Genomic DNA, 26,104 nt, shown 5'->3' on the forward strand with positions numbered 1-26,104 from the left:
TTCATGAATATGAAGTCAGTTGTTTATCAATTATTTTCAAATTCTGCTTTTTAAAGATAAAAGAAAATAAACTCTATCAATCCAACAGAGAAATTGTGTCACAGCAACAGAAGCCCAATAACATAAAGCATAGATGTATAAAAAGATCTACAGTATTATGCAGTACATTATGAGTTTCTATGATAGCCAAAATGAAGAATATAGATAAAAAAAATATACAAAAATACAAAAACTGTACTTAAGGAGATGGTGCAGCTCACTGTGCAGCAATGACTGATTTGTTTCCACATATAGCAGTGTTAGCACTTAGCACCATGAAAAACACACCCGCAGTGGAAAAAACAAAGCATGTAAAGTATGTGTAGATCAGTTGTTGTTATTACTATTCGATATAAATGTGTATTGAGGATTAATGAGGTAATGTCTACAAAGTACAACAAGCCAAACCTCAGCACCAACCATATGTACTTTGTAGATACTGATTGAACCATCTTGTAGGTTTTGAGGGATGCTACCAAATATATCTTGAGCAGCAATGAGATATTTTAGGACATTTTCCAACTTTTAGCTCTCTGCTCTTTCACTGAAAACAATTTAGGCTGAGAGTACATAATGCATGTGACTCCGTACTTTTTAGTCATTAGTTAAGTATTAGTGTCTGTTGTTTAAACCATGCTGGGGCACAAGAGGGCTCTTAAGGACATAACTAACCTCAAGTAAACTCTATAATTTCCAGTTTCAAATAGAGGTGTGCAGAACAGCGTCTTTTTCATGGTTTCTGTACAAAAAAGAAACTGGCAAAGAACTGAGCAGTCTTACACGAACTCAGAGAATTCAATAGTACACTGAACAGCGATATCCTTTATACACTGTGGACTAAAGTTTGTCTGTGAAAGAATAATTTTTTTATTTCCTCTGTGAATGTTGTTCAAAGTCAAACCGACTGGAAGAAAACTGAGATGGTGAGACGAGATAGGGTGACATTATTACACCAAGATGGGTGGTGTGTGTTTTTAAATCAATAGTACACATAAATGTAACTGTCAACAATACATTGATCATCCGTGTGTGCATTAAGCCTGAAACACAATATGATATTCAGCACAGCATTATTATGAAGCTCCATCTTTTAATAATGCCGTGACCTACTTCCTGACGGGGAAGTCAACAGTTTCATCATGGCTAAATGTCGCCAACCTTCCATAATGTCACCAACATGTCAGATGTTTTAATTAGTCATGGAGAGTGTCGGCCCCATTTATCTCAACATGCCTTAACTGACTTTGAAGCCTCCGACCCCTATTCACATCCCCATTTAACAGTGTTTTCACGATACAGTGGAGCTCCAGCAGAATGTGTGGAAACAGTGGAAATTAAGTAGTGAGACCCAAGATAAATATAATGTAGATTATATTTATGATGAGTTCATTAAATGTCATATTAGAGCCATCCTTCAGCCAATTTAATAACAATCATTTAGCATGTCGTTTTTGACCAAAACAATGACAAAATAAAAATATTTATACAGAAATATGAAATACATTAAAACATTAGGTTATAAAAACAGGAATGTTGGTCCAGTTCAACCATTAAGACTGGTCAAAGTAAACGGGAAACCAGTGGATTGAACAACAATGACACCCTGTGGTTATTTCTGATTAATGCAAGGACTTCAACCACTTCCCATTGCATCTCTGTCTCTTATGGCGTACAAGAGAAGCTCATAAAAGACACGGCCAAATTCACTTTACAGCCGATTATCAAAAGATGTAGGATACGATTTGACACAACTACAAAGTTCAAAGTAACAAAATTGTAGTCATAGTCCAGTACAATGTATTGACCCTCAACAAAAAATAAATGCATCATTACTGAAATAAACATGTATGGGCACATAAACTATTATCATTTTTCAAATATGAAAACAAAAGTAAACAAAAACTACAGCATCAGTTTTGCTGGGTACATCGTGGGAAGGTTGTTCAGCCTCTTGGAGAACTTGTCTCAGTGACCTCTATCTTCTCTTCATGTAATTGCAGACTGACTCCATCATGCTGAGATCAGGACTCTGTGGGCCGAACCTTCCATTGCAGGACTCCTCCTTGTGACTGAAGATGACTTTGGCTGTTCGGGGTCATTGTCGTGCTGCAGAATACTTTTGGGAACGATCAGACGCCTCCCTGATGATCTTGCATGGTTGATAAGAAACTGTCTCTAGTTTATTTTCAGCCCTGAGCAGACTAATTCTGACCCAATTCCCAACTCAATTTGCAGAAATGTAACTCCAAATCTGCGAGGAACCTCCATCATGATTCAGTTACCTGCAGAAAGTCCACTCAGTGACGCGTCTGCCTTCTGTTGGAGTCAGATACATCAGATTTTCACTCCTGCTGCTATTTTTCTGCACTCCAGTTCTTGTGTTTCAGTGTAAAGGAAAGTTTTTGTATTGTTTCCATAAGTGATGAATAGCTTTTTTGGCTGCAGGTCCTTCATTAACACCACTTTTGCCCAGCCTTGTTTGGACAGTGGATGGTTGTACCGGGGTCCCACTGAAATCTGCCATGGTTACACTGATGGTGCGGTTGGACATCTTCCTCTGATGAAGTAAAGTCATTTCCAGTCCTCAACCCGACCTGCTTCTTCGTGCTTTTGCTGAGGAGCTTGGACAGCACATCTGGAAACACCTGTCCGCTGCTAACTATTACTTCTTCAGCAATCTCACCTTTTAAGCATGGCTCTCTCTTATCCCGACTACTGAGCTGTTACTGTTTCAGTAAATGATTTTAGTTCAACCTACATATTAAGTTCTTGTTCCTATTGTATAACTGTTTGTACATGCACTGGGCTTTATGCCTACAGAGTGTTATGCTTTCTATAAACTGGTCCTTTACTGTCTTTAAAAGCACAGAAATACTTCACTGTATATTTGCAAGATTAATATTTAGAAATCTAAAATGTGATATTTGTATTAAATTGCAAATGCAGAAGATGTAGAATAACAAGGAATGATCCTTTTGTAAAACATCTACAGCTCTTAAAAATGTTACATAGCTTAAGACAATAAATATACACATCATATATGCAGGAGCTAAGAATATTAGCCTATACAAAGGTACTGGAGTGTTTAACTCACAACTTACCTAGCAGACCTTCTTCAATAGTTTACCAAACATCACCTGTTGCAGAGTTGAGTAAATAACCTGCAGGTTGTTCCTTTGGCTGCAGAATGACAATCTCCTTCTATTGTTTCCGCAGTGAATACAAATCCGGTTGTCAACCACAAATCAACACATAACTTACAGCAAGATATACAAACTTTAGCGCCACAGGGGTCCAAAGTCTTTTACCCTTCCAGGGTCAAACACCGGACATCAACAGTGAGCTTTCTACCTTTACCTGAGCTCTACATCTACAGCGACACCCAGTGTACACACTGTGAATAACAATTAATTGCAGTTTACCAAAGCAGTGTGTTTGGCTCCTACAATCTACAATCGAGCTCATAATAACTTATGACATATTCAAACAGCACTTTGCCTTATGGTCGTCATATGGTGTATGGTGGGGCCTACACATGTCCATGCAGGCTAACTTAATAGCATATATATAATACTAGACAGTGGTATGCATTGGCCGCTTTTGAATTAAGGTGCTGCCGTTAAAGCTATTTAAAAAAAAATGTTAAAACAAATCGGACACAGTTACAGTAATTCATTTAATATTTGTGCAAATGTCGACATTATAATCCCCGAGCAAGTAAGGTTATTAAAACAATTGTTGTCGCATGGATATAAAAACAAACAAACATAAACAAACAAACAAAACAGCCATACATGGAAATAGTGAGGGCCCTCTCCTCCCTTTAAAACCCCATTTGTTCTGCCTCTCTCGCGCGCGCTCTCGCCGACTCCGCCGTCAAGACGTAACTACAAGTACCATGATGCATTGCGGCGACACAGTCACTGTCATGACACATCTTCACCATAAGGGAAAGCTTCCTCTTTGGAAGCGTTTTATTTGCTAACCTTGGGGAGAGGGTGTCTCCTTCTCGCGGTGAGCATATTGCGAAGTGGACGGGCAGCTCCTCATCTCGGCGAGGAGAGATTTCCAGGCGCTGAACGTGTTTCGTTAGATAATCCACAGCTGGCTTTGTAGCTCCGGAGCCTCGCTAAAAGGAGAGCTACCCGAGCTAGTGCGCCGCTAACGCGGGCTAACAGAGGGAGACCGTATCTCGGAGGAGAGAGAGCTGACGTTTTATTGATCAAAGACAGCTGCTGAAACTGGGACCTGTCGACGTTAACATCTGATGGGTATGTTACCGAGAAGCGTTTATTTAACGTGTCGCTGCACGTGTCACGGTGTGTCTGATGAGCTGCAGACGGCTCGCTAAACTTTACAGCTAAGTTAGCGTCACGTAACGAAGAAAACAAATCGTGTCGATGATCCCTGAAGTGTTCAAACAGCGGACCAACCATCCGGTTTTTTTTTTTTATATAAACGGAGGGCACGTCGTCAGTCAGAGACGGTGTCGGTTGCTCCGTTTTAATGTGCTGGCGTGTGAGACGTTATCACGTGAGCTGCCACAACACAGGAAACGGGTCCTCTTTAAATATCACAGTTACTGCTGCACCGGAGCAACGCTGCGGGCCGTAACTTTGACATTGAGGGACTCGTTTTCCTCTTATTTGACGTGCAATTTTGTGTCGTAACGTTAAGGTGTCGTTGTCATAACACACTCGTAATTCCTCAAACGTCCAGATAATACATCAGTAGTATGTCGTGCACCCAAACACGTGAGCTGTGGTTGCACGAGTTGAGGTTTTTAGACCTGTGACATAGATTTACAGTGTTTACTTTTTGTGTGTTATTTTCCTCAACTGACTGACAATAAGGTTCAATGGGCAATAGCGCTGCAACGATTGGTGGATTAGTTGATTGCAGAAAATTACTAATCATAACTATTTTGATAATCAATTAAAAAATGTTCGACCCATTTTGTAATGAAGAAATGCTCAAATTCACGGATTGCAAAATCCATCCATCTTCTTCCGCTTATCTGGGATCGGGTCGCGGTGGCAGCAGGTGAAGCAAGTGGGCCCAGACTTTCCTCTCCCCTGCTACATCTTCCAGATCATCCTGGGGGATCCCGAGGTCTTCCCAGGCCAGCTGGAATATATAAATTACATACAATATAATATATTGCAACATTTTATATTTAAATATTTGGTTTCCTTTGGTCGACCATGATGATAAATTGAGTACTTTTTGGTTGTGGAAGACAAAACAGAAAATTTCAGGTTGTACTTTGGGTTTTGGGAAACACTGGTCAACGTTTTTCACCATTTTCTGACATTTTAAAAACCAAACAACTAATCAGTTAATCGACAGATAAATCGATAAAAAAAAAAAAATTGTCAGTTGCAGCTCTCGTGAACAAAGACTGCAGGACAAATTGTCACTAAACAAAGTGGATTAATGGGGCCTGTGGGGTTGTAGTAAGGAGTAATCCTGCACTGGTGACCCACTTGGCTGACTGACACCTGCTCTGCACCCTTCAGATAATAGTCTTTTGTGTTGAAATTGCTCTGCTGCCAGAACCTTGAGATGAAATACTGTACTTTCACAGGTAGTTCCCAAAGGTCTGATGGGCCCTCTCACAGTCCTACCATTTGTTGTTATAACTTTAGTAACTCTGTAAGAATCATGATATATTTGCTTTAGGTTATTAATCACTTTAAAACAAGATAATGTGACCGACACATTTATCTCTATTAAATATACAATTTTAGATTTGATGAACAAATATGCATTCATGACAATAGTTTCTCATTTCCACCATGGCAATGTGCAGAAGCTGATGTTCTTGCCTCACAGAGATAATGTGACATTGGACTTTGCATAGCTTTGCTTACTACAGCATCACCTTGCTTCTCCAATGTTCCCTCTTTTAGGCACAGTGAAAGCTCTCTCTCTATTTGCCCTTGTAGTTTCTGTCCATCCTGGTGCAGACACCATCTCTTTTTCAGTGAAAGAGCTCTCAATGATAACCTCTAAAACATAATGCAATTAATGGCATGCATTTTGAATGAAGAGATAGGCTACTATAACCAGAGGTGCTTTGATGCCAATATGCATTGTTCAGCTACCTGTTTGCTAAAAGGGTTTAATGTGTATTTGTAGTGGGTTCTCTCACAGTTTTACCAGCATGTTTTTGGGCATTAAAGTCCTGTTGTGAGACTAATAACATGCACTTTTGGATTGCTGCAGAAATGGTTGCAGAAGACTTGATGCCCTGTTTGCACAACATGGTGCAACAGGACCAGTTTTGAGACCAATTATTAAGTGCTAAGTGTTAAAATCAATTTGCAGTCAATAACTGGAAGTCAGTAATATCCTCTAGGCTTGACGCTTACTGATCCAAGACATCCTCTGTTTACATCTCTCCCTTCTCTCCTTAGCAGCCAGTCTGTGGTGATCCTGATGTGAAATTACAGGCCAAAGATGAGCACATCCTTCCCACGGTTTCCCATGGCTCTCCTCTGGAGGGTTTTGTGAAAAAGGAGAGAAGAGGAGGAAACGCACGTGTACAATAAACGAGAGTCATGAATCTCCATCAAGTCCTCACGGGGGCTGTCAACCCAGGGGACAACTGTTTCTCTGTCGGGAGCGTCAACAATGTGCCATTCACAGTAAGATATTTCAAGCTCTGGAAATATTTTCCTCACAGCAATTTAGGAGCTCTGATTCTTAGAGGGTGGCCAAACTGATTTGTCACAAAGCTGAATGGATTTGTATTGAGAACCCCTGCTCATAAAACACATGCCTGCCTTAAATTAAATCTTATCAAATGAAAAAAAGGGCAGCAAACCAAGGACATATTATTTGGACCGTAGGCCTTTTTCACAGCAGTTATTTTAACTCATCATAGTAGAGAAAGCACTTTGTTACATGTCTGAAATAAAGATTCAGTACATCTGAGTGCTTTTGCACTCTGTGATCTCAAAGCAAACTCTAATATACTACTCCCCTGTTATTCGGAGACCGGATCAATAGGAGAACCACTTGTGTCCTTATTTTGTCCTGTGAAGGGGACACAGTCACAGTGAATCACAGCTCATGTGAGGATCTGCTTCTGAGAGCCACAGAAATAGAGCAGAGAAATTCTAATCTTATCTACTTGTGCTGCAGAGCTGTCATATGGTGGCATGTTTGACGCATTGACACTGACTGCAGGACAAGTGCAGTTCAAGCAAACTCTCATACAGTTCTCTCTGGATGATTTTGAGTGCCATCTTCACTTCTCTCTTTTTCCTGCTGTCTCTCTCGATAGGCCTATGCGTCAGGTTGTGACGTGGTGATTTTGGGCAGTGATTTTGAGCGACTGCAGATCATCCCAGGCGCCAAACATGGCAACATCCAGGTCGGCTGTGTCGACTGCTCACTGCAGGGTGGACAGGTAAGAGTGATGAGTGGTGCTCTGTTCTATTGGGTCCTCAGGCTGGACTACACACTGGATGTTTATAAAAAAAAAAAAAAAAACGTACCATTTGTCCCAATTGTATCAGAAAAAGTAAATCTTATTTACAATTAATACAATTAAAAATGGCAAATATCTGCTGGTTCAAGCTTTTAAAATATGCAGATTTAATGCTTCACTTTGTCATATTTTGATTTAAATTGCATGTCTTTGGGATTTGGACTGTTGATTGAACAAAGTGAGACTTTTGAAGATGTCATCTTGGGCTCTGGGAAACAGAGAGGCCTTTTTATTGTTATTAAAACAGCTAATCAATAATGAAAATTGCATCCCTAAATACAATTATAATGCAGCATATTCACCAAACCGTTAATACCGCCCTCTAATTGGACTGAGATGAAGCTATATTTAAGTGAGGATCAGAGAGGCAATTAATCATGACTTCACTTCATGTTGAAAAATTAAACAAGAAAAGGTTGAGGGCACTAAAACGGAGCACGACCACGTGACATGCAGTTCTCCTTTTCCTTAACTTTAACTGTTTTGCATTAGTGTCAAGCTCTGTGGCCGTCCCGTTAAGTGTTAGCAGCTTATGTTATCAGGAAAGGCACGTGTTGGTAAAATCAAAGGGTGGTTTAATGAACTGGAACATCAACTCCAAGTGAGGAAAAAAAATCTCCTAGTAAAGCAAGTATCAGTAGAGCAGGCTGATCTCACTGACAACCTCTTTACTGACCACAAAGTGGTTTGAAGTGTTTGCATAAACAAAAGATCTGTCGTGAAGTGTTTGAAATTTGCATTTAAGAAAAAAAGACGAATGAAAAGGAAAATTCTGGTATTTCCTGATGTACTCAAGTGGGTTTTTTACCATTTCATCTGTGGCACAGAGACAACAAAACGTCTCTTGTGGATACACTTACCATTTTCTCCAGGTACAGTTTAATATGCTTCAATAGTTTTGATTACAAATCCAGAACTGGTGCAAACATTTCTCAGGAGCTAGAGTGAAGAACTATAAAACATATTTTGATTCAGAACAGGCTTTTAGTTTGGAATTTTGTTTTCGATCTCATGAGTTAACCTTTACAAAATTCATTAGGGTTAAAACATTTTTTTTTTTTTGAATTTTTTTTTTTGTATTAGTGCAAAATCCAACACACAGCTCACCCACATTGCAGAGCAGCCTTCTCTTTCCCAGGCTGGTTTTGATTGTTTGAGTTTGTTTGTTTTGATTTTTAGTTTAAAGCAGTTATCCACTGTCATTCAAAACCTTTTACTAACCTCATGGATTTGTTCAGGAGTTGTTCCACATTGAGACTGTATAAGGCTTTATAAAACTGTATTCATCAAAACCTACTGTATGTATTTGCTTGGTTTCTGGCCTTTTCAGTGGGACTTTCTTTTAATGAATTTAAATCTTTAAAGGCTCAGTGGCAATGACTACAAAGGAAATCAATGCACAATAAATACTCAGAGATTTTCAGATAAAGCCCCAAATCACAAATAGCTGTGCGTCTTCATCCCCCTGATGCTCATCTGCTGCACTTCTCCACCCTGCATTATTACTACAGTCACAGTATTCATGACTCCTTTAAGTAACAGTGCTGCAGTAAAATACAGAAGGAGAACTCCAGGGTTGTTATATCTGCACAAACTTGACTATCAAGATAGTACAGGTTAAAATCATCAGTAATCAGGGTTTAATATTTAAATGGTGAAGGTGGTAGCCTCATTAAAAGAGCAGACAGGCCTGATGTAATTTTAAACAAATGCCCAGCCAATGTTTTACCAATCCCCTCGTGATATTTTATCCAATTCAGTTCGGTCAGAACTACCTACACTTGCCTCCAGTATGGTCCAGCAGCTGTTTAAGTATGTTAAGTACTTCTCTATACACTGTGATATTTGGAATGTTGTGAGTTTCCAAAGTTCATCCTGTGTGCTCGTACTATTAGGGGTTGTAGCATTTAAGCTGCATTTCGTTAGCATTAACGACCTGTTGCTATGAAACTAGCATTTCCAAACTCAGCGATTCCCATCCCTCCCTCTCCTGTTGATGTTTTTTTTCCTGTCTCGTACCATTCACATGATGCGCAGTGAAATTTACTCCCATCTCGCAGGACTCCCACAGGAATCCCAAAAACTGTCAGCATCTGGGCAGGACAGGCCTCTTACATCAGAACATAAGAAAGCAGTGATATTAAATCAACATTAAATAACTAGCTATTATTCTTTGTTAGAAAAATTACTCAGAGGCTTGGTTCAAAATCAAACATATCGGACATTTATTCTTGCAAGAAGGAGCAAATACATGTACACTCAAAGAAGGATGCCCAGCATTGCTCAACGTCACTCCTCCGTAGGGCAGCTTTTATACAGTGTGACAAACAATTGACAGTCACCCCCCATTCCCTTTGTATCTGCTTTCGTATGGTAATACTGATTAGATTTGCAGGTCACAAGATAAGGACACGGGGGAGTCGTCAATTAGATGTGGAAAGTAAAACAAAAGGAGTCACTTGCAAATAAGAGAGAAACAAGAAACTTTTCGGAGCCTGCTTGACAAGAAACTTCCCAGAGCCACAATGCAAACAAGACAATCTTTTTCTTTCCATCATTCTTACTGCAGCCTGTTCCTTGTTAAGTCTGAATATTTTTACCAAACCTTTAAAGAGTATTTTTTGGGGGGGGCATTTTTGCCTTGATTCAAATAAGAATTGTGAGGAAAGAGAGCAGGGAATTGACACAGTAAAGGTCCAGTGAGTTACGAATTGAACCAGGGACTCTGCTGACGGCATTTGCACCCTTGTCGCATCCACTGGACTATTCAGTCATTCCTTTACTGGAACTCATAATATTCCTACTGCATAATACAATCTCTAAATATCACTTTATGAAAATTGCAAAGAATATTCATCTTTAGAACCATAGACAAAGAGTTATATAGCTCACATTTTCTTTTTGCTACTCACAGAACAGGTCTATATTTACTTGACTACTTCATTACCTGGACTAGATCTGTAGTAAATCTTTACTTCTTTTACAGCATAAATGTGTCACATGTCTTTACTAGAATTAAATGTGAACAGTGTTTTTTTTTTTAACTGAATCTAGATATGTGCTCTGAAAAAAAAAAGCCTCTATTTGTCTTTGTCTGCTTACAAGTTTCCATGTGACTGTGCTTGTGCTTGTATGTGTGTATTATGTTTTGTGCATGTGACTCACTCCTTCACAGTATTCATTCCCTGACAGTCCGCATATTATTTACGCCATTAAAGACACTGCTCGTATTCACTGCCATAGAAATGTCACCCATTCATTCAGATTAACATTGTGACTGCAGCTCCCATGGAAAGCAGTTGAGCATGTAGCCCTAAACAATGCATGAATGGGAGGTGTGAACACGGCAGGCAAAACAATGGTGACTCAACACTGGATTGTTATAGGCTCGGGGTATTTTTGGTTTGTTATCCAGGTGTTATACTCATTAACTATTGAGAAACTTGGTTTATTGAGCAGATTATGGATCATTTTTGTTTGCCCCCAATTAGGCTCTTACACAGGGATTTACACATATTATTCACCGTTTGAATTGTCAATAACAAGGTTGTTTTCTACAAGATACATGATACAAGGCAAAAGTTGATAATTTTGCAATGAAATGTTCGTTTGTATGGGATAATGTATGGTTCTTGTAAATATGTTTTCAGAGATACTTTTTCATTTGTTTTCAGAAAACATGTCTTAAAATGTGTAATGTGTTGCCATCTCTGTTTCCTGCCGACAGATTGCAGCTTCCTATGGAAGCATTGTGTGTGTCTTTGAGCCTGTTCAGCACCCAGATCAAAAAGACACATCGTTGACTGTGAGTAACCTACATTATCTTCCAGTCACAGTCCAGCTATGCCTGTATTCAAATCGTCCACATAAACAAAAGCTTTTCTTTCTGGTGAAGCTCTGTTGGTTTTTGGAACAGAGGCGGATATTGTTCCTCCAAACCCACCCGAATAAAGCGCTGCATTGGAAGGGAAGAGCAAATATGTCACACACACATGCACACTGAATTGTCTAAGTCTTGCAGTCATTGTCATAATTACTCCTTATTTTGGTTCTATGGTAATCAAAGATGTTTGCAGTGTCTGAGCTGAGCAGCCTTGTCTTGTTAGAAAAGTCAGAGAATAGTGAAATAGGGAAAATACAGACTTGCAGCATCTTTCATACAACTACTACCTCTTTCTCTGCTGAAGGTCTTTTGCATTACACTGCTGTCCATGTGACCGCATCACGTGACTCACATTAAAGCAGCTTCACTGTTACTCCTTGTTATGCAGTTTATGATATATCATTTTATTAAGATCCCTATCAGCCGAAGCAGAACATCCGCTACTCTTACTCGGGCCTACAAACATAAAACCACGACAACAAATAAGATACATCCACACCACACCACAACATGATATTAAAAAATATAAAAGCCTAACTAACAATATTCTTTCTCAAGCATATTTCTGTACATGGTCCTATTCCTGTAAATGCATTTATATAAATATACACCAAATTCACAAACACTAAATATGCATTCAGAATTAAATCTTACAACATATTCACATAAAAATGGATAATCCCATATAAAATGTGGTTATAGATATAGGGCCATTAGGTGCGGGTTTATTGTGTGATTTAACTGTCTGAACTGGAAATGAGCTCCATTCAACCGTGGCTCGATACAATACTGTGCGTTGCTTTGATTGTGTTCTAGATGTAGGAACTGTGCAGACACTTGTTTCTATTGGACAGATGACCATTATTTTCTATCCAAAATAAGGCAGAAGGAGCAAAACCATAACACCACTTAAATTCTTCTTCTTAGGACCTGTTCTATTTTTAACTTTAATGTTTTGTTTTCATTGTCTTTTTTTGTTCTGTACAGAAATTGAACTGTCAATGGCAGAAGACTGGTCAGTTTGTATTACAGTCTATGGTACGGAACCTGGCCTGGCACCCCACAGGTACTTGGCTCTTTACTAACGTAACACAAACCTATTCAAATATTCAGTTATCTCTAAAAACTGTTGGTGTTACTATAATTCCAGTCTTGCAGTATATAGATCCATGTTCCTCTTTTTAAAACAAATATCTGATAACTGTCCTCAAAGGGTGATTATGTTTTTGTGTGTCCAGGCAGCACTCTGTTAACGGGCTCTACTAGCCTCCAGTTGTGGTCTAATTTTGATGGAGTAAAGAATGAAGCTGAAGAATGGGGAAAGCACACAGAAATGACCATAATAGACTCTCACTCTTCCTGGACATGCATCTGGCACAGCAAGTAAGAGCTGAGAAGTATAAAATCTTCCCACGATCCTGTCACCCTCCAACACTTTAACCTTGTTTTGACAGAAAAAAAAAATCTGCTTGAACTGGATCACTTGTTACATTATCAATACCATTTTTAGTTCTACACTAAATAGCTAATTTAGTAAAACCAGCACACACAAAATATATATATATATATATATATATATATATATATAAAATAATATATAAAAAATATATATTATATATATATATATATATATATATTTATTTATTTTTATTTTATTTTATTTTTTTTACTATTCCAATACTTGACTGAATGTGTTTGCTTTTGCAAACTACTTAAACATATTTTATTCTACCTTAAATAAATGCCATTGCTAAACATATATTTTCAAAATACAGACTTAGAAGTATTGAGTATTTAATCTGCTGCAATTTTATTTTTGTATCTGAAGGACTGCTTCTCCAGTCAACTTAATGAAGTTTTCTCCTGATGGGGAATTCTTTGCTACTGCTGGACTGGTAAGGTGCTAAACCTGTATAGACAAACTAATGTGTGCAAGTCATGTTTGCTTCCCTTTGTTTATTCACCTTGATGAGGTCACACTGTAAACTTAGGAATAAATGTAGACCAGTAACTGCTACCTTGTGGTGTGTTTTTGTAGGACTACAACCTCGTGGTTGATTAATAATAATAATAGCAGATCCTACATGGCTTCAGTTATATCCCTGTTTGTCTCTCCTCTTCAGGATGACTGCCTTGTAAAGGTGTGGTACAACACCAGTAAGTGGAAGTCAGGTGTTTCCAGACTCTTCACACCTCCAGAACCCAGTATGAGTGTCCAGGGAGAGCTTACCTTCTCCTTTGTCTACCTGGCCCACCCCCGCTCTGTCACTGGTTTCTCTTGGAGGAAGACCAGCAAGTACATGCCGCGGTAATGACACTGTCACATCATCATCTCACACACCCCTTTCTACAGCCGTTGTTCATTTCTTTTCTCAGCTCGTTCCTTCCTACCTAAGCTCACACAGCTGTGCATAACAATGAGAAATGCACAAGTTAACAAACATGCTACTCACTGGCTTTTGACTACAGCCTGAGGATGGTTGAGGATGGAACATTGACACTCTTGTGCAAGAGTGTCAATGTTCATCTGGCAGAACCGGATTTTATGTTGTGGACGAAGGCCTTACGTTTACGTCCGATTCTTGTGAGCAAGATGTATGGTAATTATGTGTATGTCTAATAGGATAAAATAGTGAGGTGATGACATTTTTTATCAAATGCTTGAGGTGTCCATGCTTTAGAATTTGTAGCTTCTTTGCATAAACATTTACTTTGATTAGCCACAACATTAAAACCACTGACAGGTAAAGTGAATGACATTAATTATCTTGTTACATTGTCACCTGTCAAGAGTTGGGATCTATTAGGCAGGAAATGAACAGACAGTTCTTGAAGTTGGTGTATCAGAAGCAGGAAAAATGGGCAAGTATAAAGACCTGAGCGACTCTTGACAGGCTAAATTATGACAAGTAGATATCTGGGTCAGAGCCTCCCCTGAAACAGTAGGTCCAGTGGGGTACGACTGAAAGTGCCTACAGTGGGCAAATGAGTATCAGAACTGGACTGTGGAGCAGTGGAAGAAGGTGGCCTGTTTCTAATTAATCACGTTTTCTTTTACATCATGTGGATAGCCGGTTGTGTGTGTGTTGTTTACCTGGAGAAGAGATGGCAGTGTGATGCTTTGGACAGTGTTGTGCTGGGAACCCATGAGTTCTGTCTTTTATGTGAGTGTTACTGTGACACATACCACCTACCTTAACATTGATGCAGACCTGGATGTAAACTGCTACTCGCCTGGATGAGGGACTGCGATTCTGGTTTAGCCCTGTTTTACTGGGCGGACAGGTTGTATCTCTTTACCTGTTTATTTAGCTTTACAATACACAGTGTTTTACTGGTTGGAATGAAGGAGCAAATTCATAACAGGTTAAACACCATGCAGCATGTCATCTCATGTGAGCTGTAATTCTTTTCTTTCACAGCAGATTCAGCATACAGTAATATTATTTAGGAAATGACGAGGAAGAGATTGTTGTTACTCTACATATTGACTCAGAGAAATGGACAGTAAGACAACGTAGTGTGAAGGAGCTTATTTGCTGCTGCACGTTTAAGCTGCTCTAAGTATTGGAAGTTATTATCTGGGTTGCACTGCGCTGTTGACATTCAGTCAATGATTAGATGGAAGAATAAAACAACATTTTCTCTTACTCCACCTGCGGCAATATGCTCCGTGCATGTATTCCAACACGACACACCAGTTTCCATTTCAAGGGAGCTGGCGTGTTGTGTTCTGTACCTATGACCTATATTAAGGACAAGATGAGAGTGAGTCATTTCCTTATCACCAGTGTCATAACTACACTTGTTAACCTTCACTTTTGACCTTTACTCTGACTTTTCATTATGCATGTGTTGAGTCTTCCTATCAGCATTGAATCATTAAAATCATTACTGACAAGTTCAGTTCTCTCCAGCAGACTTCAGCGTTAACATGTTGCTATCATCCTTCCTTGTTCCCTCCTTTCTCCTCACAGAGGTGCGGTGTGTAATGTTCTGCTCACCTGCTGTAAGGACAGCGTGTGTCGGCTGTGGGCAGAGACACTGTTGCCAGGTGACAGCCTCCTCTCCAGTCACCATAACAACCACGCTTCTGGCCAACACGGCGAAACACTCAGATGTGCTGGGCCCTCTAGGAAAAACACCTGCAATGGCAAGACACAAGGACGAACATCACAAGAAGTAAGAAACTTCTTTTTATTTTGGTTTTTGCTTAAATTAAATACCAATAAATTTAACTTTCATGAAGGATTTATCATTCAGGTTTTGTTGAAACTATTCTTGGAAAGTGGTGATTCAACTTTATGGTCATTTTGGTGGCTCTAGTTTGCAGTGCTGTTTAACTGTGTTGAATTATACTGAGTGGTGAGTGTGATATTTAATTTATCAAGAGCAAGAGCCTTGGTCTTCTTTCTATAATCTGTACAACACCTCTAAATCATAACTTTGACTTTAGGTTGTTTCTTTGCCGGTGCGAGTTCACATTTGTAATCGTGGCGTCTGCTGTTGTAAGCAACCAAGGTTGTTGCTGACAGCCTAACCACTGTAGGCCCTCAGAAACAATACCCATATCCATTTCAGTTTGGACATTTAAATGGTTACGGGTCTCACTGGCACTTACAGAGCTCAGGGCACATTAGATTACAGGAAAAATAGGTATGCAAATTTCTCTTCTGTGCCTTGAGGAGAGTCTGGAAGAGTACCTGTGTGGAATTATTCATGACAAACCGCAGACTGCGCTGGATGATCCAGGCTGTGTTGAGACTAAGGTAATTCTCCCCCTCCAACACTGAATGGATGGACAATACTGAGAGAACCCTATTTCAGACTCAATTTTAGTATTGTGCCTCAAGGTGGGATGAAAAGTACAAAATTCCTTGCAGAATCAATGAAGTTAATTAAGCCCAAAGTTTCTTGATAAGGGGGATGTTTGAGAACCTCTGGAGGAGACAGGGATACGGGATTTCCATCACAGTCTCATTTTTCTACTTCGATACACATACTTTTAAATAGTTTTCTATCTGCTTCGGTATTGTACATGCATAATGTCAACCGTATTTAACAAAGGACTTCTTTGCAGGCGTGGTGAGCTCATAAATTTAATTGATCATTATTATATTACCTATTCTACACCGGCAAATCTGCATAAAATCTTTTCTTTAAAAAAAAAAAAATAATGCATCTAAAGTTGCTCGGCTTTAATTCTTGGCTGTCATTCATATTAGACTAATGTTTTACCTTGTTAGCATTCATAGATGCTCAAGTCTGGAACTGTGGGTTTTACACATTAGTGTGAAACAACAGAACAAATCCAGATTGCATAACTTAAAACCAAATGAAGTGTAAACTTTCCTTTACCCGCCTCTCTGTCACTCGACCCCTTTTCAATGCAGCTGGTTTCTCTCTGGCTCTGCTCTCTTTTAGACAAATTGGGCAGTTAACTTAAATGCTGTTTAAACATCAATAGCGTTAAATTTGATTTCCATCCCTTAGAGAAACACCTGTTCACCAAAGCGGAGTAACTCAGCTCAGGCTGGAAGGAAAGCAGTGAAGCCCGCAAGTGGCCCGAATTGATTAATCCCCATCAACCTCTAACAGGAGGTTTAGTCTGCATTGTTTTCTTTGTCTCAGACTGCAGGAGGTAACAGTGAGCTGTGGTGTTTCACTTCCCTTGATTTCAAGTTATTTAAGAAGCTCTAAATCTCAGAAATTTGATTTATGATGTCAGTGCCTCTATGATTTGTATATACACTTGAAAGCTGTGTAAAAAAAAACAGATAAACAGGCACTCTACACTCAAACACTATAAATTTAATTTCTGTAACCGGTGTTGCTGAATTTGAGCAGGTAAGAAATATTGTTTGTTAATTTTCTAACTTGATTAATTTGTTTAATGCTGTTTCCTCACAGTTCAATTTTCAAGAATCATGGCACTCCCCATTTTATCGTGATATGCCCCAGCCCTCTCTGACTGGCTGCCTGCCTCACCATCAGAGCCGACACTATAACCACAAGAGATGCAGCAGTAGCACGCCTCACGCCAATGCTCTCTGCCACTTCCACATCGCTGCCAGCATCAACCCCGCCACAGGTTAGACTCCAACAGATCACTCGCTGGAACTTGGTCTTGTTGATCCTCATCATCGGCATCTTGTTGAGCACTACACAAATTCTTTAAATTTACAGCTATGAGATTGTACAAAGTTCTTCTTAAATAGAAGTAAAGAATCAAAAGCACCTACAATAAAGCTACATCCATTATTCCTCAACCATGTAGACTGCATAGATATATAACTCTGCTTGAATAAAATCCACTATAAGCCAAATGCCTTTACCTTCATATTTTTTCCAGCAAAAAACACCATTAATTTTAAAGATAGCCTGAGGTTGTTTATTCAACATCCAAGTGATCTTTTGTGCTCAGCCAGAGCTGCTTAGAGTTACTGTGAACATTTCATTTTGTTCCTGTTTTTGTGGGTCAGCTTAATTTGGCCTGATTCAGGGCAAAATCCTGTATATTGTTTCAGCCTCAAGGCTGACAAGCACTGTTGGATTGTATTTGTATGCTTGCATTATGTTTCAGAACACTAAACCATTTTTACATTCATAAAAGTGAATTTGCTCCAGCAGATGTGTTTTTGTCTTGTAAGTTCGCTGCGCGATGTAAAATACATCTTTGCTGTTTTTCCACCTTCTTTTACTAAATGTTGTAGCTCATCTCTCATCTTATTATGTGTCGTGTTTTCCAGACATTCCTCTGCTCCCCTCCATCTCCTCTCTGAGTGCCGCCGATGACGAGGAACCCGGGGGTCCATTTACTGTCCACTGGCTCAACAACAAAGAGCTGCATTTCACTTTAGCCATGGAGGTCTTCCTGCAGCAGCTCAGAGGCAGTCTGGAGCAGCAGAACGAATGCTCCAATGAAGGTGCACATGAGGCGTTAACACTATTTCTACTGGGGTGTATTTGAAGCTGGAATAACACAATCAAAACTAGATTGCAATATCCAGAAGTCAGACTTCTGCATACTGATTTGTTCCTATCATTTGCATGTTCTTCCAGAACCTGAGGACGAAGATAACTTTGATGAAGATGGCAGTAGCAGGCCAAGTGACCTGCAGGGTCTGGAAGCGGTGGAGCTCCCTGCGGCAGCGGTGGAGCACCAGGTGGATGTTCTGTTGGAGGAGTGGAACAAAGGGGCCGACATGCTGTTCAGTATCCACCCCATGGACGGCTCTTTGTTAGTCTGGCATGTGGATTGGTTGGATGAATACCAGCCAGGCATGTTCAGGCAAGCTCAGGTACTGTTCATGCAGTTTATATAAAACAATAGAATATTATTAATTATCCATTTATGTTGATGTTTTATGAGAAAATGTATCCTCTTAGCTTCAATCTGGCTACAAATATTAATAATTTCTTTCTTTGTCCAAATATGTACCATTTATACATCATTTATAATGAAATGTTTTTATCCACGATTTCTAAGAAATGCTTCTTGGGGAAAAGCATAATTTTATCATCCCAATAAGTCATGAATCAATTTGACAGCCGTGATGGTCTAGTTATTGTAATGGCTTCTCATCCAGCCGTTCAGACAATTATATTCTAATTATATGTGACTTGATATCAAATTCAAAAGCGCCTTGGTGCATTTTTATTGGCGGTAAAAAAATAATGAGAAGTGCTGCATGACGGTGCAGAGCAGTTAGTCAGTCAGGCGAGGCAGCTAAAGGAATCTCAAGTTTCATTGACATTCAGATTGATTAGGCCTGGCTGTTTTAATTAGTTGAAACAGACTGGATCCCAGTGTCATAATTAGCATAAGTATTGCTGAAAATTCTTCTTTTTTTTTTTTACTTATATGAAGGGGTAAGTGAAAAGGGCTGTATCCCTGGAGTCTCCATTACTGTCTTTGTGACTCATATCATTTTAGAAAGTCACTTGTCACTCACCTTTTGAATGGAGATCAGAAGAATTTCAGGCCATTGTTCTGAAGCTAGCCCTTTTGTAAAAGTTAATGATCTTCATTGTCACCTGTGCTGTTACCACACTCGCATGGCAATTTTAGTTGTTTCATAACGTATGCGTATTTCATGTTAAAACAGAATTACTTGATTCCTTCTTTTCGTCACATTTTTGTGACGTCTCTCTTTCTCTCTCAGGTGTCGTTTGTGTCCCGTATCCCTGTAGCATTCCCTACAGGTGACGCAATCTCCCTGAGCCACAGTGTTGTTATGTATGCCTGCAACAAGAATGTGGATCTGGCCATCCAACATGGTAGACAGCGACCGCCTGGGAGCACATTGCCTCAAACCAAATCTGCTTTAATAAGCTACGGAGGTCAAGGAAAAGCAGCGCCCAGCAGTAGTCTTCGACTGAGCATCTTCACCCCCAATGTCCTCATGATCTCCAAACATGCCGACGGCTCTCTGAACCAGTGGGCAGTGAGCTTCGCGGAGGACTCTGCTTTCTCCACCGTGCTCAGTGTCTCTCACAAGTCACGGTACTGTGGCCACCGCTTCCACCTCAATGACCTGGCCTGTCACTCATTACTCCCTCTTCTCCTCACCACCTCACACCACAATGCTTTGAGGACGCCGGAGGCAGACAGCATCCTTGCTCCTCTGGAGACCTGCTCCTCTGGTTTCTCTCATTTCACATCTCTGCCCCGTGGGTCACGGCCCAGCCGGGTGTCCCTCGGTGTGGTTTCCCAGGACCCCAACGCCATCTACAGTGAGCTGATTTTATGGAGAGTGGACCCTGTCGGCCCGCTTTCTTTGTCAGGCGGGGTCTCGGAGCTGGCTAGAATCAATTCTCTCCATGCATCAGCATTCGCTAACGTGGCCTGGCTGCCCACACTCATTCCCAGCAGCTGTTTAGGTGAGAAAATATTGACTGCTTTATTTTCTGTTGCTTTAACATTCACCAGTTGTAGTTGGCACAGCTTCATTTCATAATTCAGTCCCGAAAAAACAAACTGTTTTACGGGTTGAGTAAAAGAATAATTCCTAGCTATGACCAAATGAGACGAGCTACGAAATCCCATATATATCATTTGAAGGACAGTTTTTGAGTCAACTCTACTCTCATTTGTATATCAATAAACAATACCTGTGAAATCAGAATATTTAAACACAGTCCGTTAAGGCTCCTATTTCCAAAACTGCATCCTACTAATTCAGTGTGTGCATCATCTTTTTAATATTTTCTGACTTTATTGTAGGAATGTTTGTTAAATGTAGTCTGTCTCAATATTCTGTATACTTGTTTTCTTCTTTTGTTTATATAGAAAACCATCCATAATGGCAGATAATAATAATCAATTTCTTCCTCCCCACAGGTGTGTACTGTAACTCCCCAAGCGCCTGCTTTGTGGCAAGTGACGGCCAGTCACTCAGGCTCTATCAGGCTGTTATTGAAGCCAAGAAACTCCTGAGTGAGCTCTCCAACCCTGAGATATCAGTAAGCAGGCTTCTCCAACAAGTATAGTCAGCTTTGCTGTTATCGTTAGTGTGAGCCTTTGGTGACACAGTAAAAAAAAACAACCTAGAAGCACAATTAAATGATATGAAAAATAGACTTAATGGCAATCTCTCTAACCAAATACTGCAACATTGAATCAAGCGAGAAGTGATGGTTGATATTTTGTTTTTTTTTATCCACAGCTCATTGTTTCTTTAAAAGAATATAATACCACTTGTCAATCACAGGCTTGATAACACAGTTACATTTCGGCACGCTAACTTCATGTTTAAACTATGTAATGCTAATGTGTACATGTGTCCAGATAATGAACTTTGGAAATGCTTGCTTCACTTCAGAAATATGTTGGGGAAGTGTTCAACATCATCAGTCAGCAGTCCACAGCAAAACCAGGGTGCATCATAGAGCTGGATGCTATTACTGACTTTGTAAGTATACATCCAAGAGAACTGCACTATATTCACACTACAGTCATGTAACAGCAAAGAGACCCTGGAAACTTCTCCTCTTAAATGAAGCATATATTACTGTAATATATTTTAAAAGCCTTATTTGAATTCTCTACCATTCAGAGCATAAAACATTCTGCTATAGATTCGAGTGTCTGTGAAAGGTCAACCATGAAAAAACAAAGGTGGTTGCAGAGCAAACCTTCTCTCGTGCCTTCAGTGTGTGTGTGTGTGTGTGTGTGTGTGTGTGTGTGTGTGTGTGTATTGTTTACACATTTACATGGCTTGTGTCTACGCCCCACAGTAAATGAAACATGTTGTTCAGTGTCTGCCCTTGATTCAGTTTGATAACAGCTGGTGTTGCTCTCTGCAGCAGGGGAAGGAGACACAGCTCCTGCATGTTTTTGAGGAGGATCTGATCCTCGGCAGTGACAGAACTGAGAGCACACAGGAAACCTCTGATTCTCCTCACAATGGTATTGACATCTTTTTTTCTTCCTGTAACTCTACACTTTATCATATGGTGATATTCATGAGATTAAATAGCAACCATATTGCTCGATGTATATAGTTTATTGATCCTGTGAGGGGAAGTTGTTGTGTTGCAGCAGTATAATCAATGATAGCTGAAGAATAACAATGAAAATTAAAAGCAAAATTGCAGCTCTGAAACAAACCACTGAATACTTAATGAAGATATGTGACGAAATATACATACATTTTTTTTTTATTATTATTAATAAATAAAGAGAAAAGAGAGCAGTAAGATCATGTATGCAAAAAAGGCAGCAAGTGATATACAATATATGTGTTTGGACCTCCCACAAGTGGCACAGTGTATTAATATTCTCTTTATCTGTGTGTTTCCCTGCAGCCGCCGGTGAGCCAGCCTTCTCTGTGCGTTTTTTCCTGGTGGTAGTAGAATTAACGCCAACAGGTCGCTCCCTGCTCCACATGTGGCATCTCAATCTCGCTGCTCGACCTGTCACCATGGGTGGGTACTTTAAACAAAAGATCCTACACTCCTACATCCTAAAGTTCACAGGATGTAGGAGAGGTCTTCTAGCACCTCAGAGATCGCCATGAGCCCCACAAAATTGTCATTAGTTCGTCCATTGGCGGGCAGTAACGCTGCATTTGGGATGTCCATCATTCACTTCCATGTTATCACATGTATCACTGTCACCGAGACACTTATCACCATGAGATGCCCTACTTTTTTATGATCCTAGTCTGTTTTTTTTCCTGTGGCAAGTCTTCTGCTATTTATATTTCAGACTTATTAATAGTATCTGTAAAGATTGAAAAGGGCCCCCAGTATAACCATGCTTTCCTGGTTTACTGATGGAAGTACATCTACTAAACATTTTATTTGTGGACTTTTCAATTAATGACTCCAATGCAGTGTTTGTCACACTGTCATGTATAAAAATGATTAATATGCAATGGTAGTGACCTAAAAATTGTTCTCTCTCTCTCTGTTTGTGTCCCCACAGAGGAAACCACGACACAGAAGGATGCGACGACAGCTTCTCCCATGAACATCTCCCAGTTTATCTTCGACACACTCAGTTCTCCAATATCTCAGAAGAGTAAATCATGCACTTCCAATCTGCAGAGCGCCTGTCGCCTCAGCCTCACAACCCACAGGCTATACAGCCAAGAGATGGCTCTTCCTGCAGGGGTGGATGCCATCAGTGTTACTCCGTCAGCAGGTGAGGGACAATTGGGACACATATTAACATACAAGGGACACAAGACCACTTTCTCTGGTTGTGAGATTTACTGACACGTGTATAGAACGAGGTCCAAATTTGATGTCGTCGCTTGAACTGTTTTTTTCAGTTAGCAAAATATTGATTCAAAAAATCTTTTCAGAAGCGCTAAGACATCCTCCTATTGTCTAAGAAAAGATGACTTCTCTTATCATAGATATGAAACAGAAACTGAGTTACATTTGTATAGTATTATACATATTGAATTGTAGTGTGGAGGAGATTTTTGAAATTCTACATAAAGTGAATAAAGATTTCCAAGTGTACTTTTACAAAGTCAAATATCTAGAAACTGATATTAAAAGCGGACAAAAATCAACTCAAAGAAATTAAGCCATATAAACATATTTAAAAAATAATTTATTAATAAAAACTTGCCTAATAGTGTATTGTCACCTTTCTTAGGTCACTTGAGTGCATCTTGTTCTCTGCCAGCTGGCCGTGTGCCTTACCTCCTCGCTACTTCCTGCTCCGATGGAAAGGTGCGCTTCTGGAGGTGTAATGTTGCGACAACAGAAGCCTCAGGTGTGGACAGTTTGGTGTACCAGTGGGAGGAGTGGCGTCTCCTGGTGGAGGACAGACTTTCCAACTGCAGCGCAGTGAGTGTGCCCGGTTGTCCCATGGAGGTTAGCTGCTGTCACACTGGACGGATCGCAGTTGCCTACAGGCAGATGACAAACACACCTATGAACTCAACACCTCAGCTGAACTCTCATGAACTGCTGGTCTCTCCTCCTACCTCAACATACTCCCCCAACGTACTCCACAGCAACACCAACACCAACACCCACCCGACCCCAACCCTCACGGTACAACATTGCCCAAATCTCTCTCTCAGCCCGAACCCAGTCAACACTAGTGAACCGCTGGTCCACATTGGCATCTTCCAGTGTGAGTCCACTGGTGGTTCACAGTGGATTCTTGAACAGACCATAATCTTGGACAGCACAGATCCCACAGCTAACTCTGCCATTAGCACAACTGGAAGTACCAATATTTCAAGTAACCTAGACTTCTCCATACCTAATGAGAACTGCCTTGGTTCTACTAGTAAGAGTCTGGTTCACTTGGACTGGGTCTCCCAAGAGGATGGGACACATGTTCTGACTGTTGGTATTGGAACAAAGATTTATATGTACGGCCGTCTATCTGGGAAGCCTCCAGAACTGGGTCTGTCCTCCGACGCCAGCAGAGACCAAAGCCTGGCCCGCTTGGTTCTGCTTCGATCGGTCAATCTGGTATCCTCTGTTGAAGGCTCGTTGCCCATCCCGGTCTCCCTCTCCTGGGTACGAGATGGAATCTTGGTAGTAGGCATGGACTGTGAGATGCACGTCTACTCTCAGTGGCAGCCGCCAGCCCCGCCCAAACCTAATGTCACAATCGCCCAAGACGCAGACATCGGCAGCAGTGTTTCCTCCATAATCTCAGCTGTCAGACAGTGCCAGGAGGAGGTTTTCAGCCCGGGGGCTCCCACATCTTCCCTGGACCCTCCCAAAAGGGCTCTGACGAGATCAATGATGAGCCTGGCCCAGAAACTCAGCGGGAAGAGAACAGCTTATGACCTGCCTCTAGAGATGGAGGATTCTGGGCTTTTTGAAGCAGCTCACCAACTCTTTCCCACTCTACCCCAGTACCATCCTGTACAGTTACTGGAGCTTATGGACTTAGGCAAGGTACGTTTCATAAATTACTCAATTACTGTACACACTTATATATATTTTGTTGATTTATTTATGTAGCAGTCAATACATAAAAACAATATAAAACATAAATTCTGTGGTTGCTTAACAAATGAAGTAACACAAGTTGACTTTCTTTGTGTAATTTGTCTATCTTAAGGTTCACCGTGCCAAAGCTATCCTCTCCCACCTGGTGAAATGCATTGCTGGAGAAATTGTGGCACTTAAAGACAGCACCACCAATCCAGAGAAACATGTGCGGTTACGCACCATCAGCGCTGGAGGCAGCACGGCCAGGGACAGGAAAATGTTCAGCAAAGCAGAGAACTCCACCCCTGACTACACAGAGATAAGCTCCATCCCTCCCTTGCCTCTGTACGCCCTTCTGGCAGCTGATGAGGACACACCAAAACCGGGTAGCTATACAACACATGGTTTAAAGAACAACAATATTCAGTAATGAAGAAAACAATAGTAAACTTTCAGTAGTACTTATAGGCAAAGAACTGTAAATATAAGCACATGGAAAATGTGAACTTTGACAGCAAAAACATAGAAGGTTCTGAATCCAATGGAAATTCACTGAAGTCAATTAAAGTGAGTTTATTCCAGAAACAGTCATGCAAAAATGTGTTCCAGTTTGGAGAAATGCACTTTGCTCTATTGCTACAACGGCATCAAAGTACCTGTCATTTTGTTGCTGTTTTTGCCCTTTTGTGTTCTTTCATTAATCTACCATTTTAATATCTTAATGGGTTTTCACCTGCTGATCTAAGATTAATCCTTCGAGGCTAATAACAGCCCTGAACATACAACTAGGAATACTCCAGGTGTTTATTTAAGTAGTTACACAAACAAAAACAGAGACACAGTGTTTACAGAGAAAAGGGCACCATGCCTTAAGGTGCAAGACACTGAGAATAATATCCTACTCTTGCTACTCTGTGGTCCTCTGGTTTTTCCTCATGGTTTGTCTGGGGATACAAAGTGAGAATAATGAAAGCAGAAACATGTATACAGTAAAAAATAAAATCCTGCTCTTTGATATTTTAATTTAATCTGCTGTCTCCCCAGCAGAAGGGAATTTTTCTTCAGGCATCTTATGAAATACATGTCTCGTGTAATTTAGCTCTGCTCTGCGCCTCCTTACAGATAAAGTGGGCAGTGTGAGTGGAGATAGTGGGCATGGTTCCAGTCACACTGATGCTTATGATGAGCTCTTTCATACACCCAACGTAGTGGACCTGGATCCTCTGGACAATGATCAAGAGGAAATGGGAAATAAGGTCAGTTCA

General features: G+C 40.3%; 1 protein-coding gene across 3 annotated transcripts in view; it reads left to right on the top strand.

Moving 5' to 3' along the window:
* The first annotated feature begins 3,963 nt into the window (after positions 1-3,963).
* LOC138191571 (dmX-like protein 1) overlaps positions 3,964-26,104 on the top strand; it is a 51,774-nt gene continuing 29,633 nt past the window's right edge. For 2 of the 3 annotated variants that reach the window (XM_069138460.1, XM_069138463.1), the window contains exons 1-21: positions 3,964-4,310; positions 6,459-6,689; positions 7,331-7,456; positions 11,265-11,342; positions 12,408-12,486; positions 12,659-12,803; positions 13,249-13,315; positions 13,544-13,728; positions 15,398-15,602; positions 17,331-17,511; positions 18,170-18,346; positions 18,483-18,721; positions 19,586-20,303; positions 20,764-20,885; positions 21,245-21,334; positions 21,729-21,831; positions 22,230-22,349; positions 22,852-23,070; positions 23,536-24,803; positions 24,970-25,225; positions 25,962-26,095. In XM_069138460.1, the coding sequence (XP_068994561.1) occupies positions 6,603-6,689; positions 7,331-7,456; positions 11,265-11,342; positions 12,408-12,486; positions 12,659-12,803; positions 13,249-13,315; positions 13,544-13,728; positions 15,398-15,602; positions 17,331-17,511; positions 18,170-18,346; positions 18,483-18,721; positions 19,586-20,303; positions 20,764-20,885; positions 21,245-21,334; positions 21,729-21,831; positions 22,230-22,349; positions 22,852-23,070; positions 23,536-24,803; positions 24,970-25,225; positions 25,962-26,095 (4,599 nt within the window). In that variant the 5' untranslated portion in view covers positions 3,964-4,310; positions 6,459-6,602. The remainder of the gene's footprint in view (positions 4,311-6,458; positions 6,690-7,330; positions 7,457-11,264; positions 11,343-12,407; positions 12,487-12,658; positions 12,804-13,248; positions 13,316-13,543; positions 13,729-15,397; positions 15,603-17,330; positions 17,512-18,169; positions 18,347-18,482; positions 18,722-19,585; positions 20,304-20,763; positions 20,886-21,244; positions 21,335-21,728; positions 21,832-22,229; positions 22,350-22,851; positions 23,071-23,535; positions 24,804-24,969; positions 25,226-25,961; positions 26,096-26,104) is intronic. The other variant, XM_069138461.1, reaches the window with a different exon arrangement.

This window comes from Embiotoca jacksoni, unplaced genomic scaffold (assembly GCF_022577435.1).
Source record: "Embiotoca jacksoni isolate LCO1_2020_lvr unplaced genomic scaffold, fEmbJac1.0.p SCAF_8, whole genome shotgun sequence".
NCBI classification, from domain to species: Eukaryota; Metazoa; Chordata; class Actinopteri; family Embiotocidae; genus Embiotoca; species Embiotoca jacksoni.